The following is a 22,545-nucleotide window of genomic DNA, read 5'->3' on the forward strand; positions in this document are numbered from 1 at the left end:
CCCCCCCCCCCCCCCCCCCCCCCCCCCCCCCCCCCCCCCCCCCCGCTCCCTCTGCGTCCTATTAAGCTTCACATCTTGAGAAGAAGCCGGGACTTCCCTTCTGCTCCCGATATCCCATAAAGCTCTAGAAGGTGAAGTTCAAGTTCAGCCGGTTCATAAAATGATCGCAGGGCCTCAGCCGGCTTCTGGGCTGCTTACCTGCCAGGAAACTTGAGGGGCAGCCTCTGTTCACTGTGTGGCCCTTAGGTGTTTTTACTCCTTTGCTATTTTCACCGGTATTTGCTGTTTCCCATCCCCTCCAACCCTTTGACTTGTTTTTAGCAGAAGGATCAAAGTGACCGGTTACTGCCAAAACACCCTAGGTGCCACCTCACCATCGCCTTCTCCCACCGACAGCGAGGTGGACATATCTCTACGCACGTTCGTGCGTTTTTTTTCCAGTTATTTCCCGTAGCGTATTTCCAGTCTCTGAAGAGGAGGATGTGAACGGAGGACTATCTGGGAAACAGATTGGCACTACTCGGTGACTGTTTGGAAAATTGGGGTGCTTGTTGGTCACCGACGCAGGTGCTTTGCTTACATTAGTTCATTTAATTCTTTTGACCATCCCACTAGACCTGATACGACAACACTCTACGGAAGGCATTTCTATTAAGTGAGAGGAAATATAAACCCTGTTTGGGGAGAAGAATATTCAAATTTTGGGGGGGGAAAGTTTTTAAATTTAGGAGAGCTCTTACACAGCTAGCAGGGAGGCATCACTTGTTAACTAGACAACATAGTGTTATCATGTGAAACAGGCATGTGATGAAGGGCTGTCCTACCAGGCGTTAAAACAATGGCCGACAACCACCTCAGTGCCTTCCTGCTTTGAAGACTTCCTTGGGTCTGCTTCGCAGAGAGAGTTCTGGATTTGTTCTGGAGGCAGCTGTTTTGCATGGAGACGTCACTACGGAGGCATGACGCCTAAACTTACTCTTGAAAAGGGACCAGGAGCAAGGATAAGCAGCAGCAAGATGGGACAGGACGCAGCGGGTCCACGGCAGGGAGTGTGGCTCACTGGGGGCAAGGACGAGGCGCCGGGGAGCTCACATTTGACCTTGACCCTGTCAGAGGCAGACCCACCAGACATTCAGTCAGCCTCATGAATAGCGTTTGCATGTTTACAACATCACGCCGGCAGGAGGAGCCGTGGAGGACAGGGATATTACGAATGAATAAATGAACAGTACTTTGAAATGGTTTTATTAAGATATAACTCACACACCATACAATTCGCCCAATTAAAACGTACTTTTGGGGCGCCTGGGTGGCTCAGTCGGTTAAGCATCTAGGTTTAGGCTCAGGTCATGATCTCAAGGTTTCATGAGTTCAAGCCCCATGTCGGGCTCTATGCTGACAGCGTGGAGTCTGTCTCTCCCTCTCTCTCTGCACAGAGGGAGCACAGAGGTGACACCTGCTGAAAAGGGAAAACGGAGAAGAAAAAAGAAGGAAAAGAAAAGAGAAAAGAGAGAAAGAAGAAGGAAAAATAGTGCCCGGCGGCAGATGGGGTGGGAAGAGGGTGCCCACCAGTTCTGTCCCCTGATTGGACCCCCACAGACCCCTGGCCCTCAGACCAATGCTTTAAAATTAAAAAAATGAGTGTCTTTCGCGTAAAGTCTGGGCCTTGGGGCGATGGGTGTGCGCCAGCCTGATGGCAGCTGGTCCTCAGCTCACCACAACCCCAGGGGTCCAGGGGGCATGAACCCCAGGGCTCTTCAAGGCCAGGTGTTTTGAAGGCTTATCTCTCAGGAGCCTTAAAAGTTGGGGTGTCCGATGTGGCGGGTATAAACTCTTCACTCCTCAGTGGGAAGCTCAAAGTTTTGGGCCCCCTCCTGATTGTGGGTCGCCCCCTCATGAGTGGGTTTATGGGACTGTGTCTCAGACTTTCCTACCCCCCCCCCCCACTCTCTCATTTGTCTGATGTAAAGCGGTCTCTCTGCCAGTTTTTAGGTTTTTGTTTTTGGTCCACATGTGGCAGTAGATTTCACGTGTCTGTTGGGGGAAGTGAGTTCAGGATCCTTCTAGTTGCCAGCTTGAATCAGCGCCTCCTCACTGTGGTTTTGATTTGCATTTTCTTGATGGGTAATGAAGTCGAATATCTTTTCAGATGCTTCTTGTGTAACTTCTTTGGGAAGATACCTATTCAGATCATTTTTCCACTTAAACAATTGAAATTATTTGTCTTTCTATTATTGAGTTGTAGGAGTTCTTTATATATGCTTGATACAAGTCCCTTATCTACGTATGAGTGGCAAATATTTCCTCCAATTCTGTGGGTTGTCTTTTCACTTCTTTGACGGCGTCTTTTGAAGCACAAATTTTGTAATTCCAAGGAAGCCCATTTTCTACACTTTTTTTTTGTCACTTTTACTTTTGGTTCATGTCTAAGAAGTGTTTTCCTAACCCAGGGTCATAAGGATCTGTGTTTTCTTCTAAGAGGTTTTTTAGTTGCAGCTCATACATAGGTCTATGGTCCATTTGGAGTTAATTTTTGTGTGTGTTGTAAGAAAGGGGTCCAGCTTCATCCTTTTTCATGTAGATATCCAGTTGTCCCAGAGCTATTTGTTAAAAATATTCTTTTAAAATTTTTTTTAAAGTTTTTTTTGAGATGAGATAGATAGATTAGAGAGAGAGAGAGAGAGAGAGAGAGAAAGCATTGGAGGGGTGGAGGGGGGGAGAGAGAGAGAGGAAGAGAGAGAATCCTAAGCAGACTGTGCAATCAGTGAAGAGCCCACCATGGGGCTCAATCCCACGAACCCAGTAGATCATGACCTGAGCTGAGAGGGAGTCAGATGCTTAACTGACCGAGCCACTCAGATGCCCGCATTTGTTAAAAATATTCTTCAAAAATACCCTTTCTAGTCCCTAGGGCTTTGTATATTCCAATGTAGGGGGTGTATTCTGAACTGGGGCATAGCCAACAAGAATGGGCATGTTGGGGTGTTTGGAAAGGTAGAAATACAGGTGACTGAGGTCATAGGGACAGGAGGGCTTGAGAAGGATCCCTAGGTTTTTGGTTCCTACCCTTCCTCTCCATGTCAGGAGGTGTGTGACCTCAGCATCCCACACGACCATCCCAGAACTGCTGTGCCAGGCCTAGTTGCTCATCCTTGTGACTTACAGATCAAAGCCTATTGCTGAATTGTCATCAGCCCAACCACCGGAAGCAAGCCTCAGATCTGGAGGACAGTAGGGTTATATTTTGTGGTTGCCTTGGACTGGAACCACTATGGTGTTTCAGTTCAAAGAAAAAATGGAAAGGCTCATATTTACGTGGGAGGCAGTCAGCAAACTCCAGAAGCATGAACCTTCTGCCAGCAATCAGGGATCTACAGACAAGATCAGTGACCCTAAGAGAGCAACGGACCCTTCTAGCCCCTGGGGAGGAGTTTCGTCTCCAGAATAATCTCGCTTTATAGGACACAGTGTCCCAGAACTCTGCAAATTCATCCTGGGTTTACTTTCTGGGGGTCGTGGGGTATTTCCATATTTGAGGGTTGGCTGCTTAACTCTTGAAGTTACATGGCTGACCTTCATTGTTGGGAAAAATACCTCAAAGACGGGTAGCTGCCAGTCTACCTCATTCCGCACTCAGGCGCCAGTGGGACTGGTCAACGTAGAGACTGTAGGCCAGCTAACGATGGGCACGCTACCCACAGAGCTGCTGCTCGATGCTGCCGTCTCTGATAGGAACAAGGGGAAATGTGTCTGAGATGTCTCTGCTAGCCCCTGACCTCAGTGACAAGTCCTCAGCTCCAAGGGGAGGCCCACCTTGGGAGCAGGAACAAAAGGGCTCTGTTCTGTGTGTTGGAAGGGCGCCGTACTGAGCAAATGTTCATGGGGATCCCACAGAGACTCCTTTGATGAGAAACCACTCCACCCAGGACATCCTTGCCCAAGAGTGACCATGCGCCCCTGGGAGCCAAGGAAAGATATTTTGTTCTTGTGAGTGACCTTCTAACATGTGATCATTTCTGAGAGGACAGTAGCCCTTTAGATCTTTAAACATAGCCATCAGTTGCATTCAAAAGCATGGAGCTGAAAGCGATTATGGAGGCTGTTGAGTTGACCTCCTTGGCTTACGAAGGGGGAAACTGAGTCCAAACAATTAGACGAAAAGCCCAGGGTAATACGCTCTACCCACTCTCCCACAGTGCATTTCTGTTCAAGAAACCACTAAGCTCACAGTTGTACAGATGAAAAAGAATGAACAAAACCTTGGAATACTCCCAGAGTGTGGATGAGTGCTGGATCCCAGTTGGCATCCAGGAGATAGAAAGTCCGCAGGACTTATGCACTGCCTCTGCTTGGGGGAATTTTAGGGGCCGTGTCGTTTCTGTTTTTGGTTGTTGGTGGTTTGTTCACACGTCTAATAGAAAATTGTCTCTTGGGCGTCACCTTCTGTTCGTGGTAGCACATTTCCATTCTTCCCCGCAGTAGCCCTCCAGTGAGTCAGCTACTCCCACAGCCGTGTCAGAGAGAAACACGTCAAGTTCACACAACTTCGGGGAGCTTGGCAGGTGCCTGGGTAGATGCAAGTTGTGAGAACCTCCGGCTAGTTCAGAGCCTGGCTCCGTGGCAGAGGCAAGGGATCGACCGCCTGCCACCTACGTCTGAGACAGCTCTGGTTGGGGGAGGCAGAGTTTCTCCTCTAGGACTCTAGGATTTTGATGGCTTCCTTACATTTAGGTCTTTCATCCATTTTCAGGTGATTTTTGTGTCTGGTGTAAGAAAACGGTCCAGGCTCATTTTTCTGCATGCCGCCGTCCGGTTTCCCCAACGCCGTTTGTTGAAAACACTCTTTTTTCCGTTGGATACTCTTTCCGCTTTGTCAAAGATTGATTGACCATATAGTTGTGGACCCCGTTCTGGGTTTTCTGTGCTGTTTCATTGGTCTCTATGTCTGCTTTCGTGCCAAGACCACACTGTCTTGATGATTACAGCTTTGTAATACAGCCTGAAGTCCGGGATTGTGAGGTCTCCAGCTTCAGTTTTCTCTTTCAGGATTGCTTTGACTATTCAGGGTTTTTTTCTGGTGCTATACGAATTTTAGGTTTGTTTGTTCTAGATCTGTGAAGAATGCTGTTGGTATTTTGATAAGGATGCATTAAATATGTAGATTGCTTTGGGGAGGATAAGCATTTTAACAACGCTTGTTCTTCCAATCTATATAAACATTATTTTTAAAGACGATGAGGATTCGTGTTTGTATATACCTCACTTACTTACTTATCTCCGTTTTATTAGAAATTTGGGGGGAACCCACATTACAAAGGTACTTTGCAAATACGGCTTCACTTTGGACAAGGAGACATATCGGCTGTTTTGCTAGGCTTCTCTACATTCAGCAAAGGCAAGAGAGCTACTGAAGTCACATTTTATTATTTACTTCCATAGTCTCACTGGGAGCATGGAGAAGGGGGGATAATGTAGGAAGGGAGTCTTGATATTAGAATTAGGATGAAGCCTCAGGGACTCTTGTAATTAAGAAATATTCTTTAGAACATCCTATCGCATGAAGCAATTGATTCAAAGAACAGATCATTATGCTAGGTCCTAGAAATATGGAGTCTCAAAACTTCGAATGCACGAGCCACCTTCCATAGAAGCGGTGCTCTGCCTCCTTCGGAAAATTCTCAGGGGAGCCTCATTACAGAAGGCAGTTTTGTTTGGATTCATGTAGCACCACCTGCTGCTGAAAAAGAAAGCTACGGAGAGGAGGTCTGGCATTAAACACCGATGGGTACGAGAAACAACGGGGAACTGGTAGGTGGTCCCTTACAGGATCCAACTTGGGTGAGAACCGAATTCAATTTTAAACATCAAAAAGGCCGGGAGTGGACTCCTGGCTCCAAAGGGCTGCAGAGGACATTTTATTAATTTCCCCACCTCTTGGAAATTTGTACCCCAATTCAAAGAATATACATACAAACAGGGAGAGATGCGTGTCAGAACAGGAAGCCACGGAAAGGGGCCCACCGTGTTCTGGAACCCATGAGAACTTTCTGGATGACGTAGCGCAGGTGGCACTGGATCGGGGGAAGGGCTCATTAGCCTGCCGCTGACCACGCGGGAAGAAAACACCCGGAAAGTGAGTGAGGCAGATCCCCAGAGCCCGCCAGCTCACGGTGCCAGGGGCTGGAGGGGAGGCTGGGTCGCTGGGTCCAAAGCGAGAGGCAACAGTAGGTGTTCCTTCCACCCTGGGAAATGTGCCAGGTGCTGGAAGTCCACGCACACACCGGACACGCGACATTAGCCAGGCGCTGACGGGGCTGGCTTCGAGGAACGGCGGGCACATTGGGTAGGAGAGGTGGCAGGTGCCCCTAACAGATCCCCACCCTGGAACACTAAATCCCAGGGAGCATTTGCACCAACTGTGGTTTCCAGATCTAATAACAAACACCCGAAGATTCTACACTCAGCCGATCGTTTAAGCGTGATGACCACAACATAACCTTCTCAGACACGCAAATATTCCGAGAGCTTTCCATCTGTGTAACTTTCTTGAGAAAAAGCACACCCGCACAGACACACACACACACGCACACGCTCAAGAATTATGGTACCGAGTAATGAAACCAGCATAATTCAAGAATTAAGTCAAGATCATTGTGGGTAATAACGTTATATAAAAACACTTAGGAAGGGAAGTAAAATCATTAATACCATTAACCTCGTTGTCAGCCTCTATCTCTCTGTCCCTAAAATCCCAGACTTATGTTTTCGGTTTCATTATTCACCCTGACGGAGAAATGAGCCCAAGGATGTACTGTTTGACATATTGCTTATAAACTCAGCACAAAGGGAGGGTCTCCAAATTATTAGCATAAGAAAGGAGCATGGAAACTGTGACCAATACAGCAAGAGCCATAACCGAATTTAACTCGAGAATGTTGATTTTAAAAGCCCTCAGTTAAATCTTCGGGGATGGAAATCAGCAATATAGGAAAATCACAATACTCTCAAGAATGCGTGGATGGTTCCATATTTAAAAACCTATTCCTGTAACATTCATTGGACGGGATTCGACAGGAACGGACCTGAGCTCTTCTCTGAAACCACCTTCTAGGCTCCCCTTTTGGGTCTCTCTTGAGTTCTCTCCTCCACCACCTTTGCCCTTCTCTGTAATGATCTGTCACTCTCGTTTGTTTATTCCCCATTGTTTTTCCTTCACGAGGACAGCACTGCCCTGGGATCCATGTCCTGTCTGGCTCGTTCACACCTGTTTCCCCAACACTTGACAAAGAAAGGACACGTAACGGCTGACATGGTGTTTAGACATCGGTTGCCTTTGTCCAGTACCTATGCGGTATATCTATCATTCAATTTTTATTAATTGATGGGTGAAGCTATGGATGAACGGGTGGCAATGAGTCTATACGTCTGCCATCATCCTATAATTTACCAGGGGAGACAGACAATCCCACAAGCCCGTCCATATGTCAGTGTCAAAACCTTGGTGTTCTGTGCACCTTTTTCTGTTCTGGCGAACTCGCTGAATAAACGGTGGGAACTGTTTTGCAGGAAGCTTCCGCAACTTCTTCTCGAGAAAAGTCTGGGAAAGTAGAACCGCAAAGTAGTAACTGCCAGCTTCCCAAAGCCTGTCACCAAAGGACACGCAGCAACTCGACCAGTAAGTGCGTCATCGAACTGTCCTCAGGAGCGGAGCCTCGCTGTCGCTGAGGACCGGGAATATGAGTGACGCGGGGAGATCTGGAGAAGGGCTGGTCTCTGCTAGTCCGGTTGGGGTAAACCCGGCTGCGGTCGGCTTGCCTCTCTGTGACCACCTGTCACTGCGCGTGCACATCCTGGCCAGCCAGAGGTGGTGGTGGGGCGGGGGTGGGGGGCGCTCTCTATGGTTTCGACACTTCTGCCTCTAGTTGGACTCCAGCGCCGTGTTGGGGAGACCCGTTATAGGGGATAAAACACAAAGGGTTTCCTCCCACTCTGTCTTCTGATGGGCTCCTCGATTTCAGGAAGGCTACTTGCTCTCCTGGGGCCTCCATCACCTCATCTGTCACAAGAGGGGAGTTGAGGCTGGTGGCCGCCATGATTCTTGGTTGCTATAAATGGAATAGCCGTAATCCAAAGTGAGGACGTTTGAAGAACGCAGAAGGGCATGAAGAAACGATAAGCCACACCAAACGCCGCCGTTAGAGATGATCGATGTTAACATTTTTGTTATTTCCCTTTTGTGCCTGCGTATGCCTATAGACTACGCACACGCGTGCTCACGCACAGCATGACGTGGCTTCGGGTCCCTGGAAATTCTTTCCTACACACCATGTTCAGTGGGTGCCTCGTATTTCATTGTACGGATGTACCCGATCTAGGTAACTAACTCCCTACCGTTAGACAGCTAAGTTATTCTCAGTTTTCCACTAAGATTATCAGCATTGCTGAGTCTGTACTTCAAATTCTGTTTGCGTCTGTGATGATTTTCTGAGGAAAACACAGAGGGCAGTGGACGCGTTGTAGGGTTTGGAGCTCACACTTGCTCCCAGAGCTCATTATCTATGTGACCTTGGGCAAGTGCCTTAAACTCTGTCGCATATAATTCTGCCGCAGGATGCACCATCGAAAACGTTGTTCCCCAAGCTCATTTCCTATTTTTGGACTGATACTTACATTGTTTTTAATCATACATTTTTGCTTGTTGCCTCCTTTAGAATAATTTTTTAAAAAAATTTTTTTTACTTTTTTAAAATTTATTTCTGAGACAGGGAGAGACAGAGCATGAACAGGGGAGGGTCAGAGAGAGGGAGACCCAGAATCCGAAACAGGCTCCAGGCTCTGAGCTGTCAGCACAGAGCCCGACGCGGGGCTCGAACTCACGGACCACGAGATCATGACCTGAGCCGAAGTTGGCCGCCTAACCGACTGAGCCACCCAGGCGCCCCCTAGAATCATTTCTTAGAAACGGAGTTTCGAAAGGAAAACGCACCTTAGATTTTGATCTGTGCTGCCAGCTTTAAGTAGCCGATACTCCAGTCATGTGTACGAGCACCTGTTTCTTCAATCACAGCCCACACTGTGTTAAAATTTAAAAATGTATATTTTTCTGCAGATTTTTTCCTGCTTCCTCTGCTTTTTTTCTAGCCCACTTCTCACCCAGGAAGGGCCACACAATTTGTGGGGATCAGCGTAAAATGAAAGCGTGGGACCCCTGTTCAACTATTAAGAATTTCAAAATGGATGCGTTAGAAATCAAGCCAAGGCTCCCTCTGCGTTTGGGAGTCTGCGTGGCTGACTTCACAGGCCGCATGCCCGCGAGCCCAGCCCTGCTTGCTCCCTGCCCCTGGCCCTGAGGTTGCTGGGGGAGCCCAGTCCTCGAGGAGCGCCACCAGGGGACTGGAGGCGGAGGAGATGCTCCCGAGTGTTTCTTCCCCCTCCCTCCGCCTCACCTGGCACCTGACCTGCCCGGTGCTCTGGCCCCGAGAGCAGGTGGAAGGAGTCCCTCCACACAGCCGACTCTAAGCGTCTCTTGGTTCACTCATTTGCTTTTGGGGAGTCTACCTGTTTTTCTTTTTATTGGTGTGATCAGTAATATTGTTAGTTTATAAGGAGCCTCTGGGGGACCCCTGGGAGGCTCAGTCAGTTAAGCCCGACTTTGGCTCAGGTCACGAACTCGCGGTCCGTGAGTTCGAGCCCCCACGTCGGGCTCTGTGCGGACAGCTCAGAGCCTGGGGCCTGCTTCTGATTCTGTGTCTCCCTCTCTCTCTGCCCCTCCCCTGCTCATGCTCCCTCCCTCTCTCTCTCAAAAATGAATAAATGTTAAAAAATTTAAAAAAAAGATAAGGACACCTTTATATAATCACATCTATATATTTTTTTCCTTCCTAATCATGTTAAAGTTTCTTCCACGTCCAGAGAACTATTGAAATCACTACTAAATATTGGGCTGTATTTCCTTCTCATTTTTAAACGATATGCCTTTAAAAAAAAAAATGCCTACTATACCCATCAGTAATGTTTGTTGTTTGACATGAAGCAAGAATCTAGATAAAAGCTTTTTTCTCTTTTTTCTTTCTTTTGAGAGAGAGGGCATGTGCCGGGGCGGGGGGGGGGGGGAGGACAGAGAGAGGGAGGGAGCGAGAAAACCCCAAGCAGGTGCCACGCTGTGAGCACAGGCAGAGCCCGACATGGGGCTTGATCCCACAGACCCTGGAATCATGACCTGAGCTGAAATCAAGAGTCAGACGCTTAACCCGCTGAGCCACCGAGGGGCCCCGAGACAAATGCTATTATAAGTGGCTGCTTGGTTCCAGCACTGCTTATGGGTGACCAGTCTCTGCCTGCCTTTCATTTCACTGTTCGTTTGTTTTATGTCCTGCAAAGAATACGCGGTAAGATCTCGAAAGCAAACGGGGGCAACGTTTTTAGAGAGACATGTCCCGCCATCGGTGCTGGTTTCACGGATAACGTTTGCGTTCACTTACCTGCTTTCTACGCTTTGTTATTTGGTCACTCGTCACTTCCTTGTTCCCTGCCTCTTGCTCGGGGTGTGTGTTCGAGTTTTGCAGTGATTTGGGAGATGTGTTCAATTTCCAGCTGCACTTCTGGTTTCCTTAACACAAGATCAATTAGCTAATCATTTGGGTGTCATTAATTGATGAATATTTGAGATGGCATTTTCCAAGTCGCCCTCCCCCGACCTCCCCCGGGAAAGTGGAATTACTTACCCTTAGTCTGCCTCCCCGCTGATTTTTCCATTCCATATTTCAACTGAACCCTTAATTACAAACTCATGTTATTATTATACCAGCACCACAATATGTAGTTTCCCTTTCAAAAGTTATTTTGGCTTTTGCATTGGCTCTCGTAACCGCATTGTCAACGAACTCAATCGATGGCTGTGTGTCTGACTGCGTTCAGCACCTCCCACTTCCCCATCGACTTGAGATGCTGACCTTCATCGATGTCCTTGTGGCTGGAGCATGCCCACTAGTCATTTTCAGACCAGCTCGTGCTTCGGGGCCCCTGCTCTGTCCCGACCTGGGGGCCTGCGTCCTTGCTGATCTGAACTCACAGGGGGATCGAGAAGGGCCTTGGGGCTGCCCTGCTGGTGGGGCTGGGGTGGGGCTGGAGAGGCCAAGGCTTTGGGGTGGACCCAAGGGTGTTCTCCGCTGACCTTTGTGCTTTGAGGGCACAGACGGCTTCTTCCTTTCCTCCTCCCTGGGGTTTAGGTGTTAATCCCTATTGCACAGGGGAGATCGACTTTCACACGATAAAGAGCTCTGCGGCCTGCACGGACAGGCAGCCTTACCCCCTGTGTGGCAGCCGGAAGTCCCTCTCTCAGCAGCTGGACTGCCCAGCGGGAAAGTCTGCGGTAAGAACCAAGGGAGGGAGCCGGGGAAGGGGACGCGGGAGGGGCCCGGGCTTGGCCGTGGCTGCGGAGGCCAGCCGGTGGGGTCCTGTCCCTGTCCCAGCACTACCGACGAGAGGGGCTGGCTGGTGGGAGCGGGCAGCTCCGGGCACAGAAAGACCCTCACCGGGAACGGTGATCGCGGAGCGCCCTGCGAGCCGGCCCTTGCGGCCACTGCCTGTGTGTGCGGCTGGGAGCTGACGATCCATGTGAGCGGAAGCTGAGGCCTTCTGCGGACCCTTTACTCCCTCTGCACCGGGGCTCCAGGGGGTGGGTGAGGAGCCATCCCGGGACAGGTTAGGGCACGCGTGCCAGGGGGCATCAACCAGGGCAGGCAGCCCGGGGGCTCAGGGTCAGACCTCCAGGACGCCAACACCCGCGCTCTTAGCCCCGTGGTGTCAGGACCTGCCTTGCACCCTGTGCCTCTAATTCATAAGACAGGCTTAGAAACCAAGGTAGCGTCGGCCCCGTTTCACGCCGACGAAACTTGGCGGCTGGCCTGAGTTCACATGTCTCAGAAGCTAAGGGACCAGGTGGAATTCGAGCCAAGCCCCGTGGGCCCCACACTGCGCGTCCTTCCCACGTCGGGTGCGGGGTGCGGGCCGGGAGCCCAGCAGTGTCCGTCCCCTCCTGCCGTGTCCCCGAGCCCCGGGCCCTGCACGGCAGGGACTCAGGCTGCCCCCAGGACCACCCGGCGCCTCTGTCCCCAGCACCGTGTCGGCTCAGGTGCTTTTACAGAAGAGGCAACAGAACAGGCACAGAGTGGTTGAGTCGCTTCCTCAAGGTCACCAGCCAGGAAAGGAACCCAGGCGGCAGGGCCCCAGAGTCTGATGGATGGTCCGGGCTGTATACCCTCCCTACCGTGGGGGGCGGGGGAGACTTCCCGAGGCACGTGGGGTGCACGTCTCCTTGGCACACTCAGCTTCTCTTATGCAAGTCGCTTGTCTGCCTCCCTGGGGATTTATGCCCCGCATTTTAAAATCTTCAGGTTCTTTGCCCACCACCCCATGCCGGGCCCAAGGGGGGTGCTCGGTACGCGTGTCTTGAATTGGACACAGTCTGGGGAGGGCATTCTTGGAGACCCTGGTTCTAGGATGCGTCGTTCTTGGCCGCTGTGGTCTGTCGTGTAGTCTGCACCTGCTGTGTGGACAAGCCTTCTATAGCTTCCAGCTGCAGGGAGAAGGCTGAAAGCCCCGGACCACTGAAGGCAGCCCCCCGCCCCCCCAGACTCCCACCGTGCCTCGTCGACCAAGTTCGGGGCTGCTGCCGTGGGCCCCCCGGAGAGAGGGTTGGGGTCCCCCCTGCCCCCTGAGGTGGGTGCTGCTGTTCCCCTGGCTCACGCCTCCCCAACCCCTTCCTTCCCACAGGGCAGCTCGAGACCCACCCGGTCGCTCAGCATAGCTCAGCTGGCACAGCCCTCGGGGGGCCTCCAGGCTTCCGTCATCTCCAACATCGTGCTGATGAAGGGCCAGGCCAAGGTGAGCGAGGGCCATTGCCAACAGAAGCTGCCGGATGGACACCGGCTCCTGACGAGCCGTCCCGTCCAGGGAAGGAGGCAGATAGGGATGGGGGTTCTGGCTGCGGGTGTGAGAGTCGAGATGAACCCGTGGGGGGCTGGGGGGGACCCTGTGTGGGCCACCGCAGGGCAACTGCTCGCCAACTTGGTTTTGGGGTGATGTTTTTAGAAGTTAGTTCTAGGGTGGCTCAGTCGGTTGAGCATCGGACCTCGGCTCAGATCATGATCCCATTGTTCACGGGTTCGAGCCCCGCGTCAGGCTCTGTGCTGACAGCTCGGAGCCTGGAGCCTGCTTCGGATTCTGCGTCTCCTTGTCTCTGCCCCTCCCCACTTGTGATCGCTCTCTCTCTCTCTCTCTCTCTCAAAAATAAGTAAACACCAAAAACTATTTAGAAGTTAGTTTTACCTGACAGTTAAATTCAAATCATTGACGTCGTGTCTTTGTTGGTTCAGGCCTCTGTAATAAAAACCCAGACGAGGTGGCTTAAATAGCACATTCTCGTGGTTACGGAGGTTGGAGAGTCCAAGATGAAGGTGCCCGCAGATTTGCTGTGTGTGGAGGACCGGCTTCCTGGTTCGTGGACGGGGTCTTCTCTCTGTGTCTGCACAGGGCACATGGTGGGGGGCCGAGGGAGCGCTCTGGGTCTCCTTTATAAGGGCCTCTCATCCATCCCGAGGGCACCACCAATACGACTTGCTCACCTCCCAACGGCTGCAGTCTTTGAAGTTTGGGGAGGACACATCCAGGCCATGTGTGTCCCCCAGGTGGATATATTCATGCCGATTTCTGCCCCACAACTGAGAAATCCTGAAGGGAGGGACGAGGCAGAGGTGGGGGGGGGGGAGGGGGGCATCCCGAATGTCTTTTGCGTTGCTTCCAGAACATTCCGGAATAGACACGGGCAGTTGCTGCAAAGTTCCCAGACGAGCCCAAGTAAATCAGATGATTTGTTTTCGATTTTTTGTTTTTTTTTTTTCAAATCCACCTAATATAACTTTGGCACGTGGCCTGGGGGGGAAAGGGCTGTTGCTACTTCTGCTCTGGTCAGAGGAGGGGGTCTCCTCACGCTGGGTCTTTCCTCCCCGGCTCTCACCCCCTCCCGCTCCCGGGAGCACAGCAGACCGGTGAGTAAGACGAAGCACAAGATGCTGACCTGACCGGTCCTCTCCCTACAAAGGAGAAATCCTCTCCGGTGCTGACTTCTCTCCTAACGGCCCGACTTCCTGGCTAGTAAATCACAGTGCTTTCCACCCTGCACCCCTGCCTGGATTTCGGTGGAAGGTATTTAAGACATGGTTGGCTTTTCAGTTGTCGGCCCTGCCCAGAAGAGCGCAAAGAGCACCGAAGATGGTTTAACGTATCTCGGTGTCTGTAAGAGGCACATTCACTAAATCCACATTCCGTGTCTCTGGGTGGACTGAGCCGGGCCGCAGGGGCCCGGGGACCGAGCGAGGCGGGCCACTCGGTGCGGGAGGCCTGCGTGCAGGGCAGGGCGGTGGGTTCAGAGGCCGGGCGGGCCTCCCACCGTCCACCCGCACGACCCAGCCATGGAAGGAAGGCCGCGTGTCCCGGGTGGCAACCTGGACTGGGGTCGGGGGTGGGGGGAGTTCAGGAGGAAGACGAGGCAGAGTCAGAAGGATCCCTAAGTGCTTGAGGAAGAGTCAAATCGAATCAGACAAGAAGGCAGCTACCACAAGGCCAGGCGCTGGGCCGAGGGCTTTGCAAGCAATGTCTCTTCTGATGCTCACGAAAGCCCTGTTAGCATCTCCGTTTTCTGGCTGAGGACACTGAGGGCTTGGGAAGCCCCAGGACTTCCCCGGGGGCGCCTGGTTCTTTGGCCGTGGAACTTGGACAGTGACCCAACACTTCTTGACCCCCAGGCCTCCTCCTCCTCCTCCTCCTTTTTTTTTTTTTTTAGATTTTTAAAGTGTTTGTTTACTTGTGAGAAAGAGAGAGACAGAACATGAGCGGGGGCGGGGCAGAGAGAGAGGGAGACACAGAATGGGAAGCAGGCCCCAGGCTCCGAGCCGTCGGCACAGAGCCCGACGCGGGGCTCGAACCCACGCACCGCGAGATCGTGACCTGAGACGGAGTCGGATGCTCAACTGACGGAGCCCCCCAGGCGCCCCTCACTGGATTTTCTAACACAATCCTGTGAGTAAGGTTATGAGCATTATCTTACAAGGGGCTAAGCGAGGGCTCGGAGACAGGAAGTGATGTGCCCCGAGCTGCCAGCCAGACGGGCAGACCCCGGGCTCGGCCCCGTCTGGGATTCTCCGGCCATGGCACAAGTTCTGTGTCGGGACACCAGACTCTGTGTGAGAGCCCCAGGCCCCACACGGTCCGGTCCGGCCTGGAGGACCCCCATTCCCCTGTGAGGTCCCGAGGCATCTGACACCAAGGGCGCCTTTCTCCTCCCCGGCTCCTTCGTTGAGGGTTGGGGGTTGGGGCAGGCGCTCGGCCTGGAACGTCCCTAATGCCAGTCTCCTCTTCTTCCCCCCAGGGCCTGGGCTTCAGCATCGTCGGGGGAAGGGACAGCATTTATGGCCCCATCGGAATTTACGTCAAAACCATCTTTGCGGGGGGAGCGGCGGCAGCGGACGGACGGCTCCAAGAAGGTAGGTTTCTCGTCTCTCGCCGGGTGACGTCTGAGGGGTCACTGGCCCGCAGAAGACAGCGCAGGGCAGCCCGTGCCTTCAGCCTACAGAATTCGGCCGGCGTGGATTCTGGGGTCCGCGGCACACGTCCCCGACGGCTCCATCGTGCCCGGCACGGTGCTGGGTGTGTCTGCCCACGGCCCAGGTCCCGTAGCCAGCCTGGGACACAAGGCCGAGGTGTCTGCCTCCCCTCCCTTCCTGTCCAAGGCCCCCCCCTCCATTGCTGGTGTCCCCGCCACCCTCTCCCTTCTTTCCTGCCCTCCCGACTCACAGTCACGGGGCGACAGGCCCTGTGCTTCTAATGCATCTGATGAACGTCCTCTGTAAGCCCGCTGTGTTCTCGGCTCCAGAAACAGGCTGATCAGATATGATCCCTCCTCTGAGGAGCTCATGGCCAGCCCGCTCTCCCGTCTGGGACAGGCCCCTGGCCGTCCCCGGGGGTCAGAGCCGCCTCCTGAGGGCCCCTCCATCATGCTGGGAGTATTGGCCAACAGGCTTGGCCCGAGGACACTCCCAAACTTCAACTAGGGGTCAAAATTCAGGGGCAGGTGAGGCCAGACACTGGGGGGGGGGGGCCGCGGGATGCTTAAGAGAGGTGACCTCGGTGTCCCCACCCTCCCTGTCGGGACAGTTTCTGTGAGTCGCGCTGGGAGCCTAGCCACCGGTAAGGACCCACCTTGGTTAGGGCAGGGATAGCAAACTCCGGGGACCTCAGGCCCGCGGCCCATTTTCATCCTGCTCACAAACAGAGACTGGTTCTCGTGTGTCTTTTCTTTCTTTGAAGTTAAATTCTACTGAGTTAACGCGCAGTGTCGTGCTGGCTTCAGCAGTAGACCCCAGTGACTCGTCGCTTACACACGACACCCGGTGCTCATCCCAACGGGTGCCCTCCTCGATGCCCATCCCCCATCTGTCCCGTCCCCCCCTCACCCCCCTCCAGCAGCCCTCAGTTTGTTCTCGGTCTTCAGGAGTCTCTTACGGTTTGTTGCCCTCCCTTCTCCTTCCCCCCTTCCCGTATTTTCGTCTGTTTTGTTACTGAAATTCCACGCGTGAGCGAGATCAATTGGCATTGGTCTTTCTCTGAGCGATTGATTTCACTTAGCGTAATACTCCTCTCTGGCTCCATCCACATCGTGGCAAGTGGCAAGGTTTCATTCTTTTTGACGGCCGAGTAATATTCCGTTGTGTACACAGACCACATCTCCTTTATCCGTTCATCAGTTGGTGGACACTCGGGGTCTCTCCATAATTTGGCTGTCGTTGATAGCGCTGCTGTAAACACTGGGGTGCGTGCGCCCCTTCGGTTCTGTCGTTTTGTATCTTTTGGGTGGATCCCTAAAAGCATACGTGCCGGACCCCATATTTCTAAGTGGCTGAGCAAAGTCAGAGGAATTTGCAAGTCTTTGTGGCAAGCGAGAACCGAATGAGATGCAAATTTCAGGGTCCAGAGACAAGCTCTACGAGGACTCAGCCATGCTCGCGGCTCATTCTGTTGTCTGAAGCTGCTTTTGTGTTCACGACAGCCGTGTTGCGTAGTTGTGCAACGTTGCCTAGTTGAGCAGAGGGCGTGCGGCCGTACCTGGCCCTTCATAGAAAAAGTTTGCCGACCCCAACCTCATGCACGCTTCCGCTTCCGGATTTTATCGGGGAGGCAGTGGGGAACCTTTGAAGGTTTTTATAATTTGGGAGGGACCAGCTATGACCAGGGTTCTCAGGTGATTCGGGAAGCAGAAGGCAGGATGAGACGGGCCAGCAAGAGCCCAGAGGCTGTGAAGCCCTTTGAGAGGCTGTCCTAAGGGCCAGACTCCAGCTCTTAAGGGTCTTGCCTGAGCCTGTCTTCCTGGGAGGAGGCAGGTGCAGATGAGACAGCCTCCCTGGGTCCGAGAAAGTGTTCCTGGTCTTAGTGAACTTAACCTGGAGCAGGACATACACGGAGGAGGAAAAAGGCCAAGGCAGAGGCTTGGCTCTGGGCGGCCACCAGGTGGCGCTGTCCAGCAGGCGGTGTCACTGTCTCCAGCCCAGGGAGGGAGGAGGGCTGGGTGTAGACTGGGGGTGGTGGACGCTTGGAAAACACTTGAGTTATAGGGCCGATGAAGGAGGGAGGGAAGAGAGGAGGGCGGAGGCAGGCTCTAGGGGGGAGTAGCTAAGTCAAGAGGCGGGGAAAGAAAAGGGATCAACGAGACAAAGGGAGAAACGGGGCATCGGAATCTTGAGAATGTACTATATTTTGTTTGGTTATGTTTTGGACTTCTCTTTACTTAAAACAAAAAGTGAGGGAGTTGAGTGGAGGTGGCAGGAAACAGTGTGCTGTGTCTTGTTTTCTTTCTGCAAACCTGCCCTGTCAAACTTCTTTTTCTCCCCTCCCCTTTTCGTTAATACCAATCATAAAAATTCGGTGGCAAAGACGTTCAGCTAATCTACCGCAGTCCTTGATTCTAGCCTCTAATGATTAACACAATCACCGTTTGTCACTCCTTCAAAGTAAAGTTCTAGAATCTGCCACTGGATGGGGGGTACATCCAGCTGCAACAAAAGTTTGGAGCACAGATCAAGGCTAATGATGTTTTATTTGTATTCTGCTTGCGAAAGAAACGGTTGTGTAAGGTTTAGTTTAATCGCTTCCCACCAGATATGGCCCAACGAGGACCAGGACTGTCCAAAGAGTAGTTCTGTCGGGGCTCGCGAGGGAAGTTCAGCCCTTCACGTCACCGAGAATGGTCGTTTCTCAAGAAACAAGTGTTGGTGAGGATGTGGAGAGAAAGGAACCCTCGTGCACTGTGGTTGCGGATGCAACCTGGTGCAGCCGCTATGGGAAACACGGAGGTTCCTCAAAAAACTAAAAAGAGAAGTACCCTGTGATCCAGCAGCTCTACTTCTGAGTAGTTACGCAAAGAAAATGAAAACACGGATTCAAAGAGATATAAGCACCCTGTGTGTTGCAGCATTACTTACAACGGCCAAGTTATGGGAGCAACTCAAGCGTCCATCGATAGACGAACGGATAACAAACGTGTGGTGTATGTCTACAGTGGGCTGTTACTCAGCCACAAAAAGAATGAAATCTTGCCATTCGTGACAGCGTGGATGCATCCAGAGGGTGTTATGCTAAGCGAAAGAAGTCAGACAAAATGCCACGTGATTCACAATAACAACAAAAATAGACACTGGTTCGTAAACACAGAGAACAAAGTGGTGGCCGTCAGAGGGGCGGGATTAGGTCAGACGGATGGATTAGGTGATGGGGAAGACGACACGCTTCCAGTCACAAAAGAAAGAAGTCGTGGGATGAAAGTATAGCTTAGGGAGTGTAGTTGATGATATCGTAGTAACCTTGGGTGATGACAGAGGGTGAGTCCACTCACCCTGCTGAACATTTCGTAATGTATGTAATTGTCAAATCATTATGTTGCACACCCAGCCTGTAACCAATGGCACACCCAGCGATCACTTAGGCTCCACCCTCCGTAACCAATCTCTTGCCCATGAGGAGGGGAGGAACGGTGACCATTTCTGAAATACGTCCTCTGTGTATTCTTCCTTCCGACATAATAGTTCTTTTTTAGTTATTTTAAAAACTTGTCCGTTTCCACTCAGCTTGGACTGTCATAAGTGCGAGGACTGATTCTTTCATTTTTGGTCCAATTCTGGCAACCTCACAGGTGACGCTGATCTGAATCCTGTCCCCAGCCCACTTCCGCCCTTGATTTTCGACACGTAGACATGCTGGGTAACGTGGCACATGGAAACTTTAAATCTACGGCAGTCTTAGGAGTTGAGGGTGTGATGGCCCGTGGAACTGGTGCCCAAAGGGCTGAAGGGCCAGGGACCCGGACTTAGTTGCCCACATGGGACATGGCCGTGGGTCCGTGTGAAGCCTCACGAGCTGCCCTCTTGGAAGGCCATCGGGCCCCAGGGAAGCAGTGAGCAAACCTACCTTTGCCTGTGGCTCTTGGGTGTGAGGAAAAGACATCTCCCACAGGAAAAGAAGGACCCGTGTCGTGTGGGAGTGTTCTGGCCACGTTTATAGTCTCTACCGAGTGCAGGATGCTCCAAGCCGAGAACCTAATGTCAACACTTGTCCCGAAGCAGTGAAAGCTCTGGACTGCCTCTTGGGGTTCTCTGGGAAACCCCAGAGAAACACTGGCCCCCGGAAAAGGGAGCTCGACACAAAGAGCACACAGGGCATTAGGAAATATCCCTTGTTGATGAGCGTTGGCAGGAATAACCGACCCGAGTGCTAGCCCTCAAAACCCTGAGATCACACAGCAGTCTAAAAGGCACTGTAGAATTACTATGGTTTTGTATTATGCAATTTTTAATTAAGTTTTCATTTTAACTTCAGTGCATTTATTCATTTTAATTCAGTGCATATATTATTATATGTGCATGAATATATTATTCATTTTAATGCAGTGCATATAATATTTACAGTGTTATATTAGTTTCAGGTGTGCAATACAGTGATTCAGCACTTCTATACGTCACCCTGTGCTCGTCACGACAAGTGTCCTCCTTAGTCCCCGTCTCCCGTTTCTCCGGGCCCCACCCCCCTCCCTTCTGGTGACCAACAGTGTGTTCTCCACGGTTATGAGTCTGTTTCTTGGCCTGTCTCTCTTTTTCTTTCTTTCTTTGTTTTGTTTCTTAAATTCCGCACATGAGCGAAATCATATGCTTCTGTATCTGTCTTTCTCCGATTGATTTATGTCGCTTAGCATTATCCACTCCAGCTCCATCCAGGTCGTTGCAAATGGCAAGATTTCGTGTTTTTTTTATGGCTGAATAATATTCCATCGTATATACACCACATCTTCTTTATCCACTCATCTATCAGTGGACACTTGGGCCATTTCCACAATCTGGCTCTTGTAGATAATGCTGTAAATACACCTACCCCTTTGCATTAGAATTTTTGTATTTGTTTAGAATCACTGTGTTTAAAGAGAGCTTTGAAAAGGCAAGAGAGGGCATATGAACAACAAGGAAAGAACGGAACGTGGTGAAAAAAGCAACTTGTACAAAAGGCACGTGATTGAAATTGTCAACTCAGTGGACGTGTCGACAGCAGACACAGCACAGCCACAAGGCGAGTCGGGAGCTGGAAGCGGTCCGGCGGGCTGCACGGAGCCGTGGAGAAGAATAGGAGTGTTAGAGAAACAGGGAGGGTGGGCGAGAAGGCCCACAGGGGAGACGCGTTCTAGAAAGAAAGAACAGCGTGAAAGAGGGGAACGAAAGGGCAATGAGACAGTGGCTAAGAATTTTCCGGAATCATTTTAAGGCACGGCATTTCAGGGTGAGGAAGCACCCGGGGGCATCGCAGTGGAGCCTCCGACTCTCAGAGGCAAAGGCAGAACCACCTTTCGAACAACCGGGGAAGAGGGTTGGATTGTCTGCGAGGGCACCATAGTGAGGTGACCGCAGACGCACCTACTAACAACCAGACCGCACGGCTGCGTGACGAGCAGGGCGTCCGACGCGCCCAGCGCAGCCCTGAACGCAGAACAAACGCTCCCCGTTTGTTGAGCACATTCAGTAAAGGGGAGACATTGGTTTTCCGTCCCCATAAAGATGGACTTCAGGATACAGAAAAAAATGGGTCTATTAGGCATATTTGTGAGGGAGCGGCTCGCAGTGAAAGGGCCAGCTTCCTCATTCTCTTCACCGGGTGGCTTGGGACGGCTCTGGGTTCACTTTCCTCTTCTGCAAAACGGGGCTATGTGGCATTCTGGAAGCATCACCTCCTTCTCACGTGTCCTGAGCACCGGGCAGGTCCCCCCTCCCCAGAACTGGCCCTGGGGACACACCGTCTGATCAGACAAATCCCCTGGCTGGGGAGCGACCTGCCCGGAGGGGAGAGTCTTCCCCTGGTCACTGGTCACCACCCACCCACGGGGCCGAGCTGTGATGGTTAGTGGTGGACACAGGTGCCGTGAGGACACATGGGAAATTAAGCCGGCAGGACCGCAAGACTGAGCGAGGCAGGTGAACAAGGTGGGAGAAGGGCCCTGAGGGCAGACAACATCCTGAGAAAGGCAGGCGGTGTTGCATCAGGAAATGAGCCGTGGGAACACCTGGCGGGAGGGTCAGGGAGGCAGGGGGGAGGCGGGCAAAGCCAGCGGATGGGTCAGGCCAGGCCTGTGTGCCAGCTGAGGACCCTGGAGGGGCCTCAGAGAGCTGGGGCCCGCCTGCCTCCGGGGGGAGAGTCCCGGGCGAGGAAGGCTTCCCCACGGGCTGCATACACGCCCGCCCCCCATGGGCCACACGCGTCTCTACTATGATTTCTCTCTCTCCCAACAGGGGATGAAATTCTGGAGCTCAACGGAGAATCGATGGCCGGACTAACACACCAGGACGCCCTGCGCAAGTTCAAGGTGACCGCTCGTTGTCGGTACATGGCCAGACCCTGGGGTTTCGGGCCCCCTCCTCCATTCAAACCCGCAGACTCAAACTGTGGGGTCCTTCTCATGGGGCGCCCCGCTGGTGCTCATCTGGGCACAGGGTTGAGAAAAAAGACCCAGCTCCGGAAATAAGAGTGTTATCAGATTGCTGCGGGCGTGTCTCAACCACTGAAGATTTATAGGACTGTTTGAAGACACTCAGTGTAGTTATGCCGATAGATTTACAAATCTGTTTTGAGTTAAAAAAAATTTTTTTTTTTACATGTATTTATTTTTGAGAAACAGAGTGAGACAAAGTGTCAGTGGGGGAGGGGCAGAGAGAGAGGGAGACACGGAATCCGAAGCAGGCTCTGGGCTCCGAGCCGTCGGCACAGAGCCCGACGCGGGGCTTGAACCCATGGACCGCGAGATCGTGACGCTCAACCGACTGAGCCCCCCAGGCGCCCCAAATCTGTTTTAAGTTTTAAGGCAGTCACTAAAAGATGCTTTAAGTCTCTGGGTAATCAGTTCAGTTCAATCCCATCTGGCGCATGTATGCACGTGTGTATGTTTCATATACGATGTTTCGT

The 22,545-nt window shown here is 52.1% G+C and overlaps 1 protein-coding gene across 9 annotated transcripts in view; it reads left to right on the forward strand.

Moving 5' to 3' along the window:
- IL16 (interleukin 16) overlaps positions 1 to 22,545 on the forward strand; it is a 94,537-nt gene that overhangs the window by 45,782 nt on the left and 26,210 nt on the right. For 5 of the 9 annotated variants that reach the window (XM_040493482.1, XM_040493487.1, XM_040493486.1 and 2 more), the window contains 5 exons: positions 7,567 to 7,675; positions 11,229 to 11,371; positions 12,775 to 12,885; positions 15,428 to 15,542; positions 21,876 to 21,949. In XM_040493482.1, the coding sequence (XP_040349416.1) occupies positions 7,567 to 7,675; positions 11,229 to 11,371; positions 12,775 to 12,885; positions 15,428 to 15,542; positions 21,876 to 21,949 (552 nt within the window). Of the gene's footprint in view, positions 1 to 7,566; positions 7,676 to 8,256; positions 8,376 to 11,228; positions 11,372 to 12,774; positions 12,886 to 15,060; positions 15,079 to 15,427; positions 15,543 to 21,875; positions 21,950 to 22,545 lie in introns of those variants that run through there. The other 4 variants (XM_040493488.1, XM_040493481.1, XM_040493490.1 and 1 more) reach the window with 4 other exon arrangements.

Source organism: Herpailurus yagouaroundi, unplaced genomic scaffold, assembly GCF_014898765.1.
Source record: "Herpailurus yagouaroundi ecotype Mexico unplaced genomic scaffold, PumYag 185, whole genome shotgun sequence".
Taxonomy (NCBI): domain Eukaryota; kingdom Metazoa; phylum Chordata; class Mammalia; order Carnivora; family Felidae; genus Herpailurus; species Herpailurus yagouaroundi.